The sequence below is a fragment of the Sinocyclocheilus rhinocerous genome, unplaced genomic scaffold (genome assembly GCF_001515625.1).
Source record: "Sinocyclocheilus rhinocerous isolate Xijiao unplaced genomic scaffold, SAMN03320098_v1.1 scaffold273, whole genome shotgun sequence".
Taxonomy (NCBI): domain Eukaryota; kingdom Metazoa; phylum Chordata; class Actinopteri; order Cypriniformes; family Cyprinidae; genus Sinocyclocheilus; species Sinocyclocheilus rhinocerous.
Window position 1 is genome coordinate 2,153,978 of NW_015656360.1, and position 21,386 is coordinate 2,175,363.

The 21,386-nt window shown below is 37.5% G+C and overlaps 3 protein-coding genes across 5 annotated transcripts in view; all 3 read left to right on the top strand.

The window, feature by feature from the left end:
- Positions 1 to 749: 749 nt before the first annotated feature.
- Positions 750 to 5,396, top strand: aldoaa (aldolase a, fructose-bisphosphate, a). 2 transcript variants are annotated; one of them, XM_016527619.1, is made up of 7 exons: positions 750 to 831; positions 2,278 to 2,396; positions 2,485 to 2,751; positions 2,925 to 3,085; positions 3,757 to 4,015; positions 4,155 to 4,354; positions 4,883 to 5,396. In XM_016527619.1, exons 2-7 carry the CDS (start codon positions 2,285 to 2,287, stop codon positions 4,976 to 4,978), a joined length of 1,095 nt encoding a protein of 364 aa, XP_016383105.1. In that variant the 5' UTR covers positions 750 to 831; positions 2,278 to 2,284; the 3' UTR covers positions 4,979 to 5,396. The 2 variants fall into 2 exon arrangements, with proteins under 2 accessions (XP_016383105.1, XP_016383104.1); XM_016527618.1 differs by lacking the exon at positions 750 to 831 and adding an exon at positions 1,749 to 1,838.
- A 3,158-nt stretch (positions 5,397 to 8,554) lies between these two features.
- On the top strand, positions 8,555 to 16,685 carry cln3 (CLN3 lysosomal/endosomal transmembrane protein, battenin). The gene is made up of 15 exons (XM_016527620.1): positions 8,555 to 8,823; positions 8,925 to 8,958; positions 9,037 to 9,133; positions 9,671 to 9,760; positions 9,905 to 9,984; positions 10,295 to 10,380; positions 10,467 to 10,539; positions 11,758 to 11,901; positions 11,991 to 12,151; positions 12,267 to 12,319; positions 12,931 to 12,999; positions 13,109 to 13,164; positions 15,954 to 16,047; positions 16,165 to 16,305; positions 16,406 to 16,685. Exons 1-15 carry the CDS (start codon positions 8,775 to 8,777, stop codon positions 16,520 to 16,522), a joined length of 1,344 nt encoding a protein of 447 aa, XP_016383106.1. The 5' UTR covers positions 8,555 to 8,774; the 3' UTR covers positions 16,523 to 16,685.
- Positions 16,686 to 19,864: 3,179 nt separating this feature from the next.
- prpsap2 (phosphoribosyl pyrophosphate synthetase-associated protein 2) overlaps positions 19,865 to 21,386 on the top strand; it is a 9,548-nt gene continuing 8,026 nt past the window's right edge. Inside the window, exons 1-2 of one of the 2 annotated variants that reach the window (XM_016527622.1) lie at positions 19,865 to 19,972; positions 20,451 to 20,656. In XM_016527622.1, the coding sequence (XP_016383108.1) occupies positions 20,574 to 20,656 (83 nt within the window). In that variant the 5' untranslated portion in view covers positions 19,865 to 19,972; positions 20,451 to 20,573. The remainder of the gene's footprint in view (positions 19,973 to 20,450; positions 20,657 to 21,386) is intronic. The other variant, XM_016527621.1, reaches the window with a different exon arrangement.

Below are 21,386 nucleotides of genomic sequence, written 5' to 3' on the forward strand. Positions count from 1 at the left end.
TTGATGGTCCCTCCTTTCCCCCCTGGTTTTTTTTTTTTTTTTGGTAATGTTTATATAAATATGTGCTATTTTTGTAAATGGGTAGTTTTAAAATTAATTAAATATTTTTTATGAGGCTTTGTTTACAGTAGAGTTGTTATTATCTATCAAGCATTGGTGGTGAGATATTAAAAAATCACTTTTACATTCTTTGTTGGATTGTCTTGGATTTTCTGCTTTGTTTATTTTACTGTATGAAACATGCAATTGCAAAAATGTTCAGTTTATTTGTTGGAAGTTTCTACACTTTTCTATAAAGGATTCTCTCGCTGATTATAGCGATTATGTAGATAAGATATTTGAGAGGTGAAAGGTCGTGACAGAAGATCTCATGACAGTAGATCCCTTTTGATGACAGTAATCTGGTGGGTAGAGGAGGTTTATAACATCAGAGAACATCATGCAGAACTTTAATTCAGATTATTGCAGTCATCTGTAGACCACCAGACTGCCTTTGCATCATTATTTAACAGGGATTGTATTAATGTATACTATAATTCATGCATGTAGCAACAACATTAATAATCATGTACCTTGTCTATTCCACTCACTGCCTTTCTCTTGAACCTTTCTTTGCTGCATGCCAGTATACATGAATGTCACATCGCCCTTCTCCGGTTGCATTATGGGATTTGCCTGCTACTAAGATTAGCCAAACCCACGGAATGTCAAAGGTCACTCCATCTGAATAAATACAGGTCATCTGGCACCAGACGGGTGTCACAGACTATCCAGACCTCCTCTGCCTCCATTTGGGGAGTATCTCTCTCTCTCACTTCATCCAAATACATGGTAAAAATGTGCATGCGCTTTTCTTTTAATCTGTAGTACAAAGGGTAAATTGCAGAAATACAGTACTTGTGTACTGTATTATTGTTATTATTAATATTATTGTGGAAATTATAATAATTATTGTTTAAAATACTTTTAAAATTTAGCCACTGACTGAAGTATTCCATCAGTAAATCATTCATAATCCTTAATTCTCTAAATAATTGTCTTGCTCAGATACATAATACAAAACACTGATCATCTGTTTTTTAATCATGAATTAATTATGCTAACCAGCTTTACTGACTTGTATTGCTTCTTGGTATTCAACATCCCAAAGATCCTTTTTAGACCCCCTTTTGCGAATCATAACCTGCTGTATAATGCTCAGCTGGACTACTGGCCTGCAGTCAATTAAATTATTGTCTATATTTAATTTGGCCTTTGGTTGAATGCAACTTGAGTGGAGGGTGTTAGAGGTTTGTTACTGGAATGTTAAGAGCCTCTTGTTAAGCTGTTCTTCAATGTCCAGTAGACAGAGAAGCAATATAATGTAACATCAGACTTAATTTTATGAAAGAAAAAACATAAGCATTATTGTTAGTTTATAGCCTGTTAATTAGACCTTAAATACTCCTAAAAGCTCAGGAATAACTGCACACGGATGACAAGGTCATATGCATTCGCTTACATCCATTGGGGCGCTTTAAAATGTGACTACCAGCTCTGTTTGCATGTGAACTCTGTCACCTATCACAAGAACATCTACCCCGCCTGTAATTGTAATAAAACCACTCCCCCATTGTTGCGTCATTCTTAAACCCGCCTTCCCAAGCACAGCAGCCAATCATCTTCTCTACGGCCTGTCAATCAAAACAAGACTCGCGTCCTGATTGGTCCAGCTATCGTCTTGTACAATTGCTTAATAATTTCCATCCTTTATTGCGTCTTATTGCAACCGCTGAATAGCGTGTCTGCTCTGAAAGTGTGGTTCGGAAACAATCGCTTCTTCAACTTCCATTTAATAGGTGAGTTTTTTTCCCCTTAATATAAGACGCCGACATCCAAGAAAAAACGAACATAATCTGACCCATGAACGGAAGCGAGTTTTTCGCTACTCTCTTCCGTTATCATGCAAAGTTAAGAGTTACGTGAGCCGCACAAGGTCGCGTTTGTAGCTCAAGGACATGTTGCATCAAAACTAGTCGTTGAGTAGTTAACAAGATATGGTTAGCAGCAACAAAAAAAATCAGTGCTTTCAGTAAGGTTTACATTTAAGTACACACCCATATCTGAAGCATTGCTCATAATCTTTGGCGTTGATTTAACAGTCACCTGATTCGTTACTTGATCTCAGGTGACTGTTTTTGTAATGTGATTCGTGTGTTTGCACTGATATTCTGAATAAATAATTTAATCTCAAAGATCATATAAATGCCTATCTGTTTCTCACACCTTCCTCCACAGAGTCAAGATGCCTCATGCTTACCCATTTCTCTCTCCAGAGCAGAAGAAGGAGCTGAGTGATATTGCTCAGAGGATTGTTGCCCCTGGCAAAGGCATTCTTGCTGCGGATGAGTCTACAGGTACTTTAAGACATTCAATTTTTTGTTCGTTAGTGACCAATTAATTCACTTGTCTAATAACTGTTTCATCTCGTATCATCCTGTGTAGGTAGCGTGGCCAAGCGGTTCCAGAGCATCAATGCTGAGAACACAGAGGAGAACAGGAGACTGTACCGCCAGCTTCTGTTCACCGCAGACGACCGCATCAAGCCCTGCATCGGTGGCGTCATCCTCTTCCACGAGACCCTCTACCAGAAGACAGATGATGGCAAACTTTTCTCCCAGCTCCTTAAGGAGAGGGGCATGGTAGTTGGCATCAAAGTTGACAAGGGTGTGGTTCCCCTAGCTGGCACTAATGGAGAGACCACCACACAAGGTGAAAATCCCATCACTATCTATAAAATAGATTATCAGGTAGTAAAGTTACACATGGTACTTTATAACCTTTCGTATCCACTTAAATGCTGGAATTAGATGGACTTTGTCCAGAATTGAATGGTCACAGTCACTTATGACTCATTAAATCCTCATTTGTCTCTGCGTTCGCAGGTCTGGATGGGCTGTACGAGCGTTGCGCTCAGTATAAGAAAGATGGGGTAGACTTTGCTAAATGGAGGTGTGTGCTGAAGATCACCCCTACAACCCCTTCAAGACTGGCCATCATAGAGAATGCCAATGTGCTCGCCCGTTACGCTAGCATTTGCCAGATGGTGAGACACGTACAGCTATATATTCAGATAAAGAAATTCATGCTTTCATTTAGCATAGATGCATTAAATTGATCAAAAGTGGCAGTAAAGACATTTATAATATTACAAAAGATGGGGAGGGGAAAAAATACATGTGTAAAATAAACATACTTGTACTTTATTAATAATCTGGGACGTTTGTGTGGGAAATATAGTTTTTTGTTTTTTTTGTTTTTTAAATAAAGAAACTGAAACAGAAATACTTGTCGATTTGAAAAATGCCAAATATCGGCCTTGGTGATATATCGGTTGACCACTAATTATGATAATAAATGCTCATTAAGCAGCAAATCAGCATATTAGAATGATTTCTGAAGGATCATGGGACACTGAAGACTGGAGTAATGATGCTGAAAATTCAGCTTTGCATCACAGGAATACATGACATTTCAAAAAGCAGTTATTTTAAATACTAATAATATTTCACAATATTGCTGTTTTTAATGTATTTTTGATCAAATAAATGCAGCCTTGAAAAAAAAAATCTAACCTACCCCAAACCTTTGAATAGTGAATATTAAAATAATAATTATAAAATAAATCATGATTATTATTTTAATTTGTAATTAAAATAATTTCACATAATTTCAATAGACTTTTATCACTGACAATGATATCATCTTTCTCCTCAGCATGGCATTGTGCCCATCGTGGAGCCTGAGATTCTGCCTGATGGTGACCATGACCTGAAGAGGTGCCAGTATGTGACCGAGAAGGTTCTGGCTGCTGTGTACAAGGCTCTGTCAGACCACCATGTCTACTTGGAGGGCACTCTGCTCAAACCCAACATGGTGACCGCCGGGCATTCGTGTTCCCAGAAGAACACCCCTCAGGAGGTTGCCATGGCCACTGTCACAGCTCTTCGCCGCACCGTTCCTCCCGCTGTGCCTGGTTAGTAAAGCGACCGCAATTACTCACTCAGTCATGACAGAGTCTTTATCTTATCACAGGCCTGCTTGATAACTACTTAAGCATGTAATTATCATCATGCATTATCATTACTTCATACCACACCCATTTCTCGATGTAGGTATCACCTTCCTGTCTGGAGGCCAGAGTGAGGAGGAGGCCTCACTCAACCTGAATGCCATTAACCAGTGTCCCCTGCACAAGCCCTGGGCCCTGACCTTCTCCTACGGTCGTGCGCTGCAGGCCTCTGCCCTCAAAGCCTGGGGTGGCAAGAAGGAGAATTGCAAGGCCTGCCAGGAGGAGTTCGTAAAGAGAGCTCTCGTAAGTTTTATTAACTTGAGATCATCTACTGGCTACTGATCTGGTTATACGAAAACCCATTCATGTAACCAGTTTTTCTCTCAAGCACTGTCTCCAATTGTAGTACAAAAAAATCAGGCATCTTTCTTTAGAATGTTTTTTTTTTTTTTCTAATTATTTATGTATAATTAGTTATATAATTATTTATAGTTAATTTATATTTATGTAGTTCTTTTAAAAAAATAATTTATCATAAATGGTTTATGTAAAAAATTGTAAATACAAAGGTGTTTATAATTTATTATTTCTGTATATATTATACAATCTTTTTTAATTATTATACAAATGTATAATAATTTATTATATATAAATGATATATAATCATTTATTGTTATTCATTTATTTTTATTTTTGCTTATATAGATTTTCTTTTTGAGAATCTTGACTGGTAAGACATGGAGTAATTTGTTCAGGAGGAGGCTTAGCATTTCATATGTGAACATTTAAAAACAACTTTTTTGTCTTACTGTTTTGTGTTTCTATCTCCAGAACAACAGCCAGGCCTGTGTTGGGAAGTATGTGTCCTCAGGAGATAAGGGTGCTGCTGCTGGAGAGTCTCTCTATGTGGCCAACCATGCTTACTAATCAGCAGGAAGTCTTTTACATTTCAATCCTCAGCTTATTCTGAAAGAATCTCTGAACCCGAAGGCATCTATACTCCGAACTCATCATTTGACCCATTCCCTTTTTTTTTCTAGTGATTGTAACTTCCATGTGTGAAACAAAACTATGAAACTACGAGATGATACTTTAAAGAGTAATGGTGATTTAATAATAATGTTTTTTGCCCTTATCTCCTTCCTCTTCCTCCTTTTAATAACACTCCCATGTATTGTAATGTTTAACTCTTTAGAGAAATGTTGCTCTTGTACTTGTAGTACTTATATTAACTGTATTTGACTTGCACAAAGCACATATACCTTTCATGGGTATATGATTATTATTATTATTATTATTGTTTAATATGATACACACTGGAAAAAAAACATTAAAGTATCTTTCACAGCTAACCTAATTTTTGTTTCTTTTGTGCTGTTATTCAGATAACACATCGTTGTGAGGTTTTGTGTGAGCACCTGTTGGAACATTTCTCTTTGAATATTTGTCTATTCATCTTACGAATCTTGTGAACCAACCCGTATATAGATTTATAGGATGACTATCATCATAAGAAGAAGCTCTGCTCCTTTACAGTTACAATTGCAAGAATATTATCAGTAAGATTTTTTGTTATCGTGAGGGATGCTTTATAAACTCTGCTTTATATCCACATTGAAATATTTATAAATACCTAATTTTTGTTTCTTTTGTGCTGTTATTCAGATAACACATCGTGAGGTTTTGTGTGAGCACCTGTTGGAACATTTCTCTTTGAATATTTGTCTATTCATCTTATGAATCTTGTGAACCAACCCGTATATAGATTTATAGGATGACTATCATCATAAGAAGAAGCTCTGCTCCTTTACAGTTACAATTGCAAGAATATTATCAGTAAGATTTTTTGTAATCGTGAGGGATGCTTTATAAACTCTGCTTTATATCCACATTGAAATATTTATAAATATTGTGTTCAAATACGTGGTTCAGAGCGTATATTAAACTTGCCAAAGCATGTGATTTCAGTAAAAAAATCACCTTTTGAAATTTCACAGTTTCGCAACATACTGTAGACTGACATTATCTAGTTTAAATGTTTTTGGCTCCGTTTATTGGCAGCTGGCAGTAGATGTATGCCTTGAGTTCATGACAAGGAGCTCATAGCGGTTTCAGAAGTGACACATTACTTGCAGGAGCCTTTATATCAGTGTAATGCATGAAAACTCCACAAGGAAACATTAATATAAATTTTATATAAATATATTTTATTACAAATTTGTAAGAATTTTTTAATCAATGTTTCTTACAAATCAAGTGATGCATTTCTGAAGACTGTCCAGCAGATGGAGATAGTGATGTTCTGAAAATAGAAATAGAGAACAGAAATTGGCAAAAGTGTTGACTCAAGTGTCTTGTGTTGTGACTCGTGTGCTTGACAATTACAATGTTTAAAAAAAAAAAAGTTCAAATGGTGCAAATACTCTTATAGTACCATGAATAGTTGGGTTAACGTTTATGGTGGTGAATAGGAGATTGCCGCATATATGATTTGTTTTTTTGCATTTCCATTTGCGTTCCACAGCAGAAGAAAAATCATTCATGATATCGGTAGGGATTTTACTGTCACTCTTTCAGCTTTTGTATTTTTGTAAAACACCCTTGCTGCAGTGTTAACTAATTATTATTATTATTATTATTTAATGCCTAAAGGCTATGAAACACAAAGTATAATGTTATAAAATTCACATTTCTTAAATAATGAAAATATAAAAGACTTGGCCAAATTTACAATGCTAAAAACGGTGTAAATGTATCATCACAGTCTGTGAAAAGAGTCCATTGTACCAGCTGTGCGTAACTCATTTTGTTGTTTTTTGACTGACTAAAAAACTGTGGGTCACAACTGGTGACCTTTTTTGTGCTGATGTTTTCTCTGTTTCAGTGATATCCAGTAGCCCCTCACTGCAGAACAAAGATCCAGGGGGCGGGGTTGGATCCACATCTAGGGGGTGGAGATGGTAGGTTTAGGGATCAGGGGGTGGAGACGGGTAGGTTTAGGGGTGGAGATGGGTGGGTTTAGGGATCAGGGGGTGGAGACGGGTAGGTTTAGGGGTGGAGATGGGTGGGTTTAGGGATCAGGGGGTGGAGACGGGTAGGTTTAGGGGTGGAGATGGGTGGGTTTAGGGATCAGGGGGTGGAGACGGGTAGGTTTAGGGGTGGAGATGGGTGGGTTTAGGGATCAGGGGGTGGAGACGGGTAGGTTTAGGTTTCTTAAATAATGAAAATATAAAAGACTTGGCCAAATTTACAATGCTAAAAACGGTGTAAATGTGTCATCACAGTCTGTGAAGAGTCCATTGTACCTGCTGTGCGTAACTCATTTTGTTGTTTTTTGACTGACTAAAAAACTGTGGGTCACAACTGGTGACCTTTTTTGTGCTGATATTTTCTCTGTTTCAGTGATATCCAGTAGCCCTTCACTGCAGAACAAAGATCCAGGGGGCGGGGTTGGATTCACATCTAGGGGGTGGAGATGGTAGGTTTAGGGATCAGGGGGTGGAGACGGGTAGGTTTAGGGGTGGAGATGGGTGGGTTTAGGGATCAGGGGGTGGAGACGGGTAGGTTTAGGGGTGGAGATGGGTGGGTTTAGGGATCAGGGGGTGGAGACGGGTAGGTTTAGGTATATGTAAGGTGGGAGGAGTTGGATCTGGATCCAACCTCATCCCCTGGATCTTGTGTTCTGCGGTGAGGACCATCTCGTGATATCTGACATATTTCCTGTAGAATCCAAGAAGTCAGTGTTTAGAATGGCACGGCATGCCCTGCTGTGTGTTGTAACTACACCATCTGGCTGCAAGTGTCTGCCACTTCACATTTCTTAGTTCACATTCATAAATAGTATTCTGTCAGAATATTAAACATTTTGCAGTCAGATTTTATTTAATATATTAAATGAATTTGACTTTATTTATTTATTTAAATATTTTTTTTTGCAGCTTTGATGTCACAACTCAGGCCTTGTGAATGTGGCACATTTTTGGTGCTGCTGGTCAAGATACATTGTAAGCAGGACATGACATCATTTTCCACAGCCTTTACAAAAACAAAAAACTGGCTGCGCTCATAAATAAATATAGCAGATTTCTCATCATATACCTCAGAGATGAATGCTAATAATAGCCCTCTCCAGTTATTTATAGACCTTCTTGGCATAAATGTATTAGATTACATTTATAATTTTAATACATGTAATTACTTCCGGAATTTAAAGGTTTCAAGTCTCTGTTTAAATTTCGCCACTGCAATAAAAAAAAATATATATATATAAATCAGGCATTTGATGGCAGCAGAGCTTTTTCTTGTAACAATAATATCCTAATAGATTTACATAGCATAGTATGATTTAAAACAATGTCAAATAAACTGAATAAATTCAAATACCTGTATTTATAAGTACATATATTGTGCACTGAAAACAGTCACTGTAGTGTGGGTGGGAACTATTTACGCGTCGCGGCAGTGCGGACAGTCGGATTTGTTTCTGTGCAGCACCTGGTGCTGCTGTGATTAGCTGTCGCTTGTCAATATTTGAGATCATGAAAGTGGAAGAGAGTGGATTGGTGTCGAACTGTTTATCTGACATAACACCACTACAGATGAGCTATTGTCATACAGATAGACGTTTTTTATGAGTCTTTAATGTTTATGGATGCCTGCAGTTATCGTCTCACAGCGAGAGATCAAAAGTTTATGTGACAGTTTTTGACTGTAATAGGTCGCAATGGATCGAGCGTTAAACTCTGACGCTGTCAATACAGCCGACACTGAAGGTAGGATGATTGATGACTTTTTTTAATTACAGTATTTTGTGATTTATAATACGGACAGTTTTGTCTTGACTCTTGAGATGTGTTTATTTGTGTGTCTCCAGGTCATCAACGCTGGAGGAATTGGATTGGTTTTTGGTAAGTGGCTCTTCTGTTAACTTTTCTTTAAATAAGTGATACACAATATGTAAAGTAATCCTCATTATCTCTATCTAGGTTACTGGGACTTTGCAATAACTTTGCATATGTGGTGATGCTGAGTGCAGCACATGACATCTTACAAAAACAGGAATCTCAAAACACAACGACACCTGTAAGACATTTCTGAGCTTGGCTATGATTAGTTTGCTGTAAATGTTACCACATCCTAATCCTTCCCTTGTGAAAATGAAGTGTGCTTAGTTGTATTGAACTTGCACTTCAAATCTTAATAGTATTTATGTTTAAAAAATGTGCTTGAAGATAATGTAATATTAGTTAAATATAATATTAATTAAGATCACTTAAGTGTACTTAAAGTACACTTGCATGGCTGTTTATTAAACGTAAATACTTGTCAGTACATTTTTTAACCATATTTCAAAGACCGTATAATTAAAAATGAATTTACATATAAAGATGCAAGTCCAACTTCTGTTAAAAAAGCACTCAGTTCAAATAATTGCATGTCATATAATTTTAAACTAATATACAGTTTGACTTAATTCAATTCTGTAAACATTGCATTCAGTTTATATATATTTTAAGTATATTATTTCCATATTTAAAAGTATGCTAAAATGTACTTTTTTTGTTGTTGCAGAAATTGATTACTCTGTGTTTCTTGTTTTTTGTTTTGTTCATCCACTAGACTCCAGCTCCAAACGGGACTAACATAGAGATCAGCAACAGCAGCAACAACAACAGCAGCCGCTATGACTGCAATGCTGTGTCCACTGCGGTACGTCTGTCTGTTTGCCCTCACTGTCTTACTTTTTCTCTTTCATTTTATTTTTTGCTTAACCTGTAGAAGCTTGTCCCACATTTAAGTGTAAATGTAAATATTTGTTCAGGGAGTTACACCTTGGATTCTTTCTGTTTCTAGGCTGTGCTGTTGGCAGATATCTTACCCACCCTGCTAATCAAATTCACAGCACCTTTCTATATACACAAAGTGCCTTATGGGTAAAGTTGACAAGCACTTCTTTCTAATTGCAAACATCCATCAGCATCTTCAAACCGGTTTAGTTGTTTAGTTGTTGAAATTATATAATGCTGTGATAAGAGATGGATTGGCAGTTCTGAATATTTTGGAGAAATCGATGTCAAACCTGTTAACAAAGTTAAAGGAACGAAGTCTGATTTTGTTTGTAGCCCTGTACAGTGTTTTTTTTCTGTTCTGTGGAACACAACAGAAGAATTGTTCCTTTATTATTAATTAATGTGTTATTTGTATATAATAATTATGTTTTCTTTTTACTTTTATAATGAACAGATTCCGTGTTTTGGTGTGTTTCATTACGGCAGTAGTCAGCTTCCTGATGGTGTCGTTCTCTTCAACTATATTGATGAGTATATTTGGTAATGAGCATGTGTGTGCATTCCTCTTCTGAGCTGGATTAATGAGATTTGATGAATGTTGTAACGAATCTTTGAATTTTTCCTAGGTGTCGTCTTTGCCAGTATTAGTTCAGGATTGGGGGAGCTTTCCTTTCTCTCCCTCTCTGTGTTTTTCCACAGGTAAAGCCTCCTAGAAACCCATTTATTCCAGTTGTGTTTGGAATAGGATACTATTGTACTTGTGTTTTTTAAAAAATCATGTGAAAGTGAAAGACGTCATTATGCGCATGTTCAGGTGTTATCTGTGGTAATTAAAGCAATTATTTTGCATTTATGATCCAGATTGGTCCAAAAAAAACACACAAACAAACTGAGTCTGTCTGAATAATGAGATATAATAATGTTTCAGTCATTATGCTGGAAATAGAGAGTTTGATTGAGTGCCTTGCATTGTGGGATGCAATATTTTCCTAGTGTGCTTTGTTGAATACTCACATTTTGTGAAATTTATGTATTTTATGCATGCAGAAAATTTGCATACTGTGCACAAGTATGCACTACCATTCCAAAGTCTGGGTCTGTAAGATTCTTTAATTAATGTTTTTATTCTGCAAGGATGCATTAAATTGATCAAAAGTGGCAGTAAAGACATCTTAATGTTGCAAAACATTTCTCTTTTAAATAAATGCTGTTGTTTTGAACTTTCTATTTGCCAAAAAATTCCTGACAAAAAAAAAATCAGTATATTAGAATTAGGGCTGCACGATAAATCGCATGCGATATTTAACGCGCATCTTGTCAGAAAGCCGGTTCTGTAATCAGCGGTAAATCTCCATCACGTGCGTGCTTTCACATTGAGCAGCATTAACTACACAGAGCCGAGCCGACTGACGAGCTGCGCAAAAAATCGCGCGAATATGAACGTGGTTTTGCGCAGCTCGTCAGTGAACAACGGATCTGTGTAGTTAATGCTGCTCAATGTGAAAGCACGCACGTGATGGAGATTTACTGCTGATTACAGAACCGGCTTTCTGACAAGATGCGCGTTAAATATCGCATGCGATTTATCGTGCAGCCCTAATTAGAATGATTTCTGAAGGATCAAATGAGACTGAACACTGTAAAATGGCTGCTGGAAATTCAGCTTTACTATCACAATAATAAATTACATTTAAGATATTCAAACAGAAAACTGTTCTTTTAAATTGTAATAATATTTTGTAACAATTGTAATGATAATACTATTGTACCCTTTTTACTATATATTTTGATCAAAAAATGCAGCCTGTATGAGAATAAGAGACCTCTTTCAAAAACATTTAAAAAGCCCCAGTCGCAGATCTCTCTTTTTACTTGCTGTTTATCTGTACTTTGCATCTGTGTTTCTGTCTCTTTAAGGAATGTGTTAAGTGGCTGGGGGTCCGGCACGGGGGCAGCAGGAGTAGCTGGAGCTTTCCTCTACTCTGCGTTTACACAGGCTGGTCTGACCCCCCAGGTTACGTTATGGATCATGCTGGTTGTGCCTGTTATTTTGGCTGTTAGGTCAGCAGAACTTTCTCAACTCTCTGGCTTGTACCTGTTAACCAGATTCACTGCATAAACATATCTTTTCCTCTTATGATTTCTTTTAGCTATTTCTTTCTCTTGGAGTTCCCATCCTCATTTCCACAGTGGAGACGCCACGGGGATGGTCACAGTCCTTCCAGAGTGGTGAACTCCCAGGAGAGACGTCCTTTAATTGAAGAAGAGACCGATACAGATGAGGATTCTGAGACAACTCAAGAAGAACAAGGTGTGTACAGTTAGGAACTCGTTGCTTGTATTGTTGCAGCTTTTCATGCTCATGATATTGTGTATGATAAGCCATTCATATAACTGTACTGACCATGCTTTCTTATTTCGGACAGAGGACAAGCACATCAGACCCCTGACCTTCACTGACAAAATGTATATCATGAAGGTTAGACCTACTTTGTGCCTGTATATGGTCCTTAGTTTGGTGTTTCTTGTCTGCTTAAATGACATTGCACCTGCTTTGGTCAATAAATGTTTAATGAAATTTAAAGGTGCACTAAGTAATTTTTTTTTATCATTATTGTTTTAGATATTATTTATTTATTCACAAACCTCAGGCACCTATCGGGATGAATGCTATTTTAGTATTAAATCGTTACTGACAGGCATATTTGCCACAAGATTATTTTTTCTCCAAAAATTATAATCATACAATACTAGCATAATTGTATAGAGGTACTGAGATAAAATGTGTAATATTCAGTTAGTCATGTGATCTGTTTCCTTATTTACAATAAAATACCTTTTTTTCTAGGCCACTGAACATCAGAAATGCTGTTCACATCTTTCAGTGTTACATTTTTTTTTTTTTTATTACTTGGTGCGCATTTAAAGTGTGCGCATAGCTTGTGTGTGTGTGTCATGTAGGATAGAATTGTGTGTGTGTGTGTGTGTGTGTGTATTGTTGTTTTGTTTGTAGCTTGCTGTGCTGCAGTCAGAAAATGCACTTCCTCTGAGTATGAGTATTTTAGTTCCTACCCATGTGATCTCTTTCAGGGCCTGCTGAAGTTTATTTTCCCTCTTGGTTTGGTTTACTTTGCTGAGTATTTTATTAACCAGGGACTGGTGAGTGTTTTCTACAGTCTTAGTTAAAAGTCATAAAGAGCAAGACAGCAACAGAACAATCTGTGATCACTAAATATCAATATCTATCCATCCATCTCTCTAATATTAGTTGGAGCTGCTCTACTTCCCTGACTCCCGTCTCTCACACGCAGAACAGTATCGCTGGTAAGACTCATCACGTCCGACTTTATTTCATGATTTTGAATGACACTACCTTTAAAAGTTTTGTGTTCCGTAAGATTTTTAAGTCTTTTATGCTCACCAAAGCTGCAGTGAACAACGGCTCTGTGTAGTTAATGCTGCTCAATGTGAAAGCACGCACGTGATGGAGATTTACTGCTGATTACAGAACCGGCTTTCTGACAAGATGCGCGTTAAATATCGCATGCGATTTATCGTGCAGCCCTAATTAGAATGATTTCTGAAGGATCAAATGAGACTGAACACTGTAAAATGGCTGCTGGAAATTCAGCTTTACTATCACAATAATAAATTACATTTAAGATATTCAAACAGAAAACTGTTCTTTTAAATTGTAATAATATTTTGTAACAATTGTAATGATAATACTATTGTACCCTTTTTACTATATATTTTGATCAAAAAATGCAGCCTGTATGAGAATAAGAGACCTCTTTCAAAAACATTTAAAAAGCCCCAGTCGCAGATCTCTCTTTTTACTTGCTGTTTATCTGTACTTTGCATCTGTGTTTCTGTCTCTTTAAGGAATGTGTTAAGTGGCTGGGGGTCCGGCACGGGGGCAGCAGGAGTAGCTGGAGCTTTCCTCTACTCTGCGTTTACACAGGCTGGTCTGACCCCCCAGGTTACGTTATGGATCATGCTGGTTGTGCCTGTTATTTTGGCTGTTAGGTCAGCAGAACTTTCTCAACTCTCTGGCTTGTACCTGTTAACCAGATTCACTGCATAAACATATCTTTTCCTCTTATGATTTCTTTTAGCTATTTCTTTCTCTTGGAGTTCCCATCCTCATTTCCACAGTGGAGACGCCACGGGGATGGTCACAGTCCTTCCAGAGTGGTGAACTCCCAGGAGAGACGTCCTTTAATTGAAGAAGAGACCGATACAGATGAGGATTCTGAGACAACTCAAGAAGAACAAGGTGTGTACAGTTAGGAACTCGTTGCTTGTATTGTTGCAGCTTTTCATGCTCATGATATTGTGTATGATAAGCCATTCATATAACTGTACTGACCATGCTTTCTTATTTCGGACAGAGGACAAGCACATCAGACCCCTGACCTTCACCGACAAAATGTATATCATGAAGGTTAGACCTACTTTGTGCCTGTATATGGTCCTTAGTTTGGTGTTTCTTGTCTGCTTAAATGACATTGCACCTGCTTTGGTCAATAAATGTTTAATGAAATTTAAAGGTGCACTAAGTAATTTTTTTTTATCATTATTGTTTTAGATATTATTTATTTATTCACAAACCTCAGGCACCTATCGGGATGAATGCTATTTTAGTATTAAATCGTTACTGACAGGCATATTTGCCACAAGATTATTTTTTCTCCAAAAATTATAATCATACAATACTAGCATAATTGTATAGAGGTACTGAGATAAAATGTGTAATATTCAGTTAGTCATGTGATCTGTTTCCTTATTTACAATAAAATACCTTTTTTTCTAGGCCACTGAACATCAGAAATGCTGTTCACATCTTTCAGTGTTACATTTTTTTTTTTTATTATTACTTGGTGTGCATTTAAAGTGTGCGCATAGCTTGTGTGTGTGTGTCATGTACGATAGAATTGTGTGTGTGTTTTGTTTGTAGCTTGTTGTGCTGCAGTCAGAAAATGCACTTCCTCTGAGTATGAGTATTTTAGTTCCTACCCATGTGATCTCTTTCAGGGCCTGCTGAAGTTTATTTTCCCTCTTGGTTTGGTTTACTTTGCTGAGTATTTTATTAACCAGGGACTGGTGAGTGTTTTCTACAGTCTTAGTTAAAAGTCATAAAGAGCGAGACAGCAACAGAACAATCTGTGATCACTAAATATCAATATCTATCCATCCATCTCTCTAATATTAGTTGGAGCTGCTCTACTTCCCTGACTCCCGTCTCTCACACGCAGAACAGTATCGCTGGTAAGACTCATCACGTCCGACTTTATTTCATGATTTTGAATGACACTACCTTTAAAAGTTTTGTGTTCCGTAAGATTTTTAAGTCTTTTATGCTCACCAAAGCTGAAAAAAAAAATACTGAACCCAAACTTTTGAAAGGCAGTGTATATTTTTTAGTGGTTTTTACTCAAACAACAGTCTGAAGATTGAAAGTTCAAGAGCTGGCTCTTAATTTATTACTTTTTTAACCTTATTTAAGTTTGGCAGAGGCATTAAAAGAAAAATAAATGTATAAATCATCCACAAATACACAAGAAAGAAAGCATAAAATATAGATACATAAAGATAAACTAAATAAACAGTTATTGAAGTGATAAAATAAGGTACAATTATGCAGTTGTGGCTTAGTAAAATAGCCATAATGCACTGTCTTTATGAGAGAAAAAAAAAGATAATGCAGGAGAAGAGGATCAGTCAGGGTTGGATAATAAAAGATGTTTCTTAACATATTGCTTAAAGAGACCCCAAGCCTGATTATTTTTTTCACCTTTTTTTAAAGGGAAATTCTGTCATCATTTTCTCACCCTCATGTCTTTCCTAACCTTTATGACTTTCAGTCTTCTTTGGAACATAGAAGAAGATATTTTGAAGAATGTTGGAAACCAAATTTCTCCAAATATCTTTTATGCTTATTATGTCTATTAGGTTTGAAATGTGATGAGATTGAGCAAATGATGACAGAATCTTTATTTCGCTGTGAACTATCCCTTTAAGAGAACATCCCAAATCCACTTGGTAAAAGTTGTAGTCTTGGGATTCTTCACCTCAACATTATAAGTTGTGCTTCATTGTCTCCTCTGCAGGTATCAGACAATTTACCAGGTTGGTGTGTTTGCTTCCCGCACGTCTCTCGTCTGTTTTAAGATCAGGAAAATTTTCCTCATGTCTCTCTTACAGGTGAGATCTGGAGCTGAAGTACAAGACAGTACATAAACTAATGCATGCATATGAAACCGTAAATATAACACAATAGTAAAGAACTCTTCATGACGTGTATTACTCTTTCTCTCTCAGTGTTTGAATGCTGTTCTGTTGGGGTTCGCTGTATACTACCAGTTCTTGCCAAACCCATGGGTGGTTTTCGTTATTGTCCTCTATGAGGGTCTTTTGGGAGGAGCAGCCTATGTCAATACCTTCTTTTTCATTCGCGAGGAGGTATGTGAACCTCATTCAAGCAATTTGTTCATTTGATTTAGATCAGCGTGTATCAGTCAGTGGTCTCTAATGCATTTTCTTATGCTGTGTTTCTGGACAGACCGCTAAGCGCGAAAGAGAGTTTGCCATGGCTGCAGCAAGCGTAGGGGACAGTCTGGGAATCGCTCTTTCTGCAGCTGCCGCCTTCCCCGTTCACCATTATTTCTGCTCTTTATGAGCAAATGAGAATGTGTGTTTGTGCAAGATAAAGATTAATTTATGTTTTTAAAATATCTAATATATTCCATTTGGACTAATACGTTCCGATTTAAATGAATAATGGTTTGATTGATCTGACTGATATTTGACCTACTGTTTCCCCTGCCATTATATTAGGGGGGCGGCCCCTTGAAGGTCGAGTTAATTTTATTTAATTATATTTTCTCTATAGCGCCAGATCACAACAGAAGTAATTTAAAGTTACCTTTCCTATAGAACAGGTCTATACCTTGTTCTTTTATTAAGCAAACTAAATAACCTTATTAGGGATGGGCGTATCGATCCAAAGTATTGATATATCGATACTGACGCGAGTATCGAAAGTATCGACACTCAAACAAAAAATATCGATACTAAGGTGTGTTTTATTTACCAGTGATTTTGTTAATTTAACAAAAATAAATAAATTCGCACAATATGCATTGAATTGGACGAATAACAGCCTTATGTTTTTTATCTTATTTACACGACGGCATGTCATTTCGGTCTCTACGTTATGGTCGCGCTCTCTGTATCACGCACAGGCGCGCGCGCACACACACATACACACACAAGTGAGCACACTCCCACTAGTATTTGCAAATATTAAGCCGCAAAACGATTCATATTTAAATATGAATTCTGCGTGACGCGTGGTTTTGTGTAGTACTCGTACTGAAGCGCGCGTGACGCTTCCGGTGATATTAAACCTAGGGGAAACTCTGACCTTGCTCTAATAAAATGTTTATTGACCCAAAACAAGAACAAATTTTGTATACATTTTTCTTTAATTTGTTCATTTGATCTTCTTTGTAACTCAAAATCCTGGAATTATATGTGTAATGTTTCCTGAAACGATTCTCTTTCAGTATTAAAATATTTTTCTTAAGGTTCTTGTGTGTGACTTTCATGACCCCTGTTGGAAAATTACTAACTAGTGCCTGAAATGTTGCTTCTTCCATTTATAAAACAGTTTCATTTCTCTTTTTGTGGCTAATGGTGACAGATGCAGGCCCTCACCCTTGGTTTTGCAATATAACTTGTTTAGCAAGCAGACTCAGCAACAGTGTGTTGCTTTCTAAACATTCATTGCTTTCATTTCCCATTCCCTGCAGGTTTCCCATGAATATACCTTAATTTACAGTTATTTAAGTTCTCCAGATATAGAGGTAGCCTACCTTCTCAATATGGGTAAAGAAGCAGAAGGTGCAAACTGTTTCAATTCAGCTTCATGAACCAATTGAACAATGGAAATGTATTATGGCACTAGATGGTAGAACAGAGTTGCAGTTCTGTCTTTAAAAAGCAGGAGTGAGTGAGATAAAATGCAATGTAGGAGCTGGTCTTTAAATAGTCTGGCGTATCCAGACCTGCGGACTGACAGCAGATCAGCGGTCCGTGGGCGTGAGACTAGCCTTTAGATGACTGCTGATGGATGTCTGTGATCAAGGTGTTGGTGTCTGGCTCACTCATTCAAAGCATGCGGCATATCCTCAGCTTTGATTCATTGCGTCTGTACAATGACTCCACTTTCTCACAGGGAATAATATAAAGGAAATACAAAGGTAAGTAAATAAATAAAATTAAAAAATCAACTTAAAGGCACAATATGTAATTTTCGCCGCTAGAGGGCGTGTATTCAAAATAAACAAATAGACAAAGGCGTAGTTTGATGACGCCATGACTGAGTGTGGAATCATGGGAGTTGTTGTCTTCATCCCCACAGCCGATGCAATCCGACGGGACTCGGGCAGAAATCATGTTCATGGATGAGCTAATGATTTATTAACGTAGTAGAATGAAGCAGGGTGAGGCTGAAAGCCGTCGAAGTAGAGCCCTGCATTTCAGCCCCTCGGGCCGGGCTTCGGGCCAATTTTCATGTCATAGTTCAGACGCTGGCCGGGCCTCGGGCCTGTTTTAGGCTTCTCCTTATTTTTATATTTTAGACATCCATCAATTAGTGATGAAAAAAATTGCTGCGCTGGTGGAAACAACACGAGACCATGCTAGAGGCTCGACGGTGTTGTCCCGCCAGCAGCAGTATGGTGCATGCCTTCAGAGCAGCTGAACAGTTCTGCGTTCAAATGCACGCAATAGGCTTAAGTTTGCCGCAAAAGTAATTACCATAAATGCGTCAGGGGGAAACAGTAAGGAAATATTTTTACTAATAAACTAGTGTTTTCGTTGATCAAACATACAGTAGGCTCACTGTCTGCCTGGCCGCTTGGTCATTACTTTAAAAAAACAAAAACTTATATTTAGCAAACAAAAAATGCTCCAAAAGTTTTTTTAAATTAACTTCATAAAAAACGAGGCCACTGAACAAGCGTGACACAGCTCGAAAGCAGCGGGGCTTTTATTATGCCACAGTCGACCGCTTCCGCTCCTTCCGGTCGTGCGTATGTGGGGAAAAAAAGCGCTGTTTTATCATACTAGATACATTTGAAAGTTCTGTTATTATGCTACTCTGTACGATCGTCACCAGTCTATTAAAACGCACAAAATATTAAAGCGTCTTTGGTGTTTCCATGTTTTCTACAAAACAAAACCGGAAATCGAGGAGTTATGACGTCATTGGCAGGCGACACAATGACACTATGGACACGCTCCGTGTCACTAGTTAAAATTGCTTATTTCTCTGGATTTAAACATTCTTCAAAACATTTGGGATAATGTAAGTACACAAGTCAGCAAAATATATAACACTGTTCTAGTGGTTTTTGGATATTTTAATTTAAAAAAAATCTTACATATTGTGCCTTTAAGTGACTATGTTTCCTAAAACACAAGTATACTTCTAAAACGTGCACTTTATAATAATGTCTAAAGTTTCAAAAGTTTTACTGTAAACTAAATATATTTTATTTTTTAGGCAAAAAAATGTAACCAGATTTCAAAGACAAGTAATTATGAGATTACATATTACACAAAGATATACTTGAGTCAAAAGCGCACTCTAAAGTTCAGCTAACTGCATTTAAGATATAGTAGATTTAAACTCTAATACATTTTCATCAAATTGCAATTAACGTGCAGTTAAGTGTCCGAAAACAATTCTTTTAAAATAAATTATTTCTGTAACTAGTACCCTTTTCAAAAGTATGCTGAAGTGTACTTATTTTTCACAAGTGGTGACTCCGTTCAATTCATTGTTCATTCCAGAAAAAAGGATGAAAAGACAAACATTTCAGGTGAAGGACAATCCACTTCTTACCTCCGAGACTGTGTTATGATCTATATGACCTTATTATTTTTAACAACCATAGATCAGTTTGTAATGTTTTAAAATTAATTTAAAGGTGACTTTTATTTTGAAAAGCTGTGTGCCTGGCGGCCATCTTTAGGTATTTCTAGAGGATACAAGCACAGTTCACATTGTTGAAAGTGATACAGTAAACCACGCGAAGGGATCGATTAAAAGATCAAACTGGTGAGAATTGGCAATATTCTTAGTTTACGAAATCAAACCCACAGCACAAATTATCTTACGTTGACATGAATGTAGCTGTATTAATCTTTCCCATTTTTATTGGCAATAAAGGTCTAACTTAGTTAGCTTAGCAGCAATACAAATGCAATGGGCAAACTTTTTAGCGTAATAATTGTGTTTTTGCTTACATTTAGCCATTCACGGGACAGTTTAACCTCAGTCGTGTTTTCTGTGAGTCCTCAGTGTGCTGTGGATCTGGAGTTATTAATTCATAGTGTTCTGTCGTGACAGACTGGTTAAGTGCACCAGTCACGAATCGTGATTCACGAGCGCGCAGACTCGGAAGCCGCTTTAACGCTGTTGCAGTTGTGTGTCAGCAGTTAGTCATCCGTGCCTCTCTGCACACACGAGCACATTTCTCATCGAGTCTTGGTTGATTCGTGTGTGTAAACATGCCATCTTCCCTTTGTCCTTGCAGGAAGTGTCTGGTGTTAAACTAACAGTGTGCCTGTGGTCCTGTTGATAGGAAGGGCTCAGCAGTGCCTGTGTGCCCAGGGAGCCACTGCCTGAGTCCCTAGAGGTAGACACCAAACCACAGGACATGAGTGCCGCCAAAGAAGGCCTGGTCATCTTCACGGCCAACTCCAACCCCTCCAGCAGAGAGCTGGGGAGGAGGATAGCCGAGTAAGTTGCTGCTGGAGGTCCAGTATAACATGCCAGTTATATTGGGTAGTTAGGAAAGAGTGGAAAGACATTCATTCTCCAACTGAGCAAATCTGAGCTAGAACAACTGTATTCTTTTGAGTGCTAGGTAACAACAAATCAAGTAAGTGCAAGTACACTACCATTCAAATTATGTACACTACCATTTTAAATTATGAAGTTTTTAACCCTTTAACTGTCACCCGTCCCCTCTGTGGGACGCCTAAGTTTACTTCACTATATTACAATTAAATCCTAATCTAATCATGACAAACTATATATCGTTGGAAAGGTCTAAGTAGGCCTGTCGCGATAATTAAATAACCGTCTACTCGCGATTATTTGATCTATTGTGTCTTTTATACGAGACAAGGGGGAGTCATACACCAAAAGAAACAGAAGAGCACCAGTTTGCTTTTCATGCACTGTATAGCCTGTACAGGGCTCCAGACTCATTCTTCCCACTGGTCGCTCTTTTGCAACTAACTTTCTCAGCTGGTCGCAATATTTTTTTTATTTATTTTTTGCTCTACAACATGGGATTATTCAGTGCATGCTGATTCTTTCTTTGTAATGAGGAAGTGAGTATTTAGTGGAATTGCGTTTAACAAAGGGTTTAAAAGAGTGACCATTAGTTCCACAAACACAGTATTGATATTCTGTAGTGGTGTAGAAAAAAAATAGCGCTGGTGTTGGATCGGTATTGGCCAAT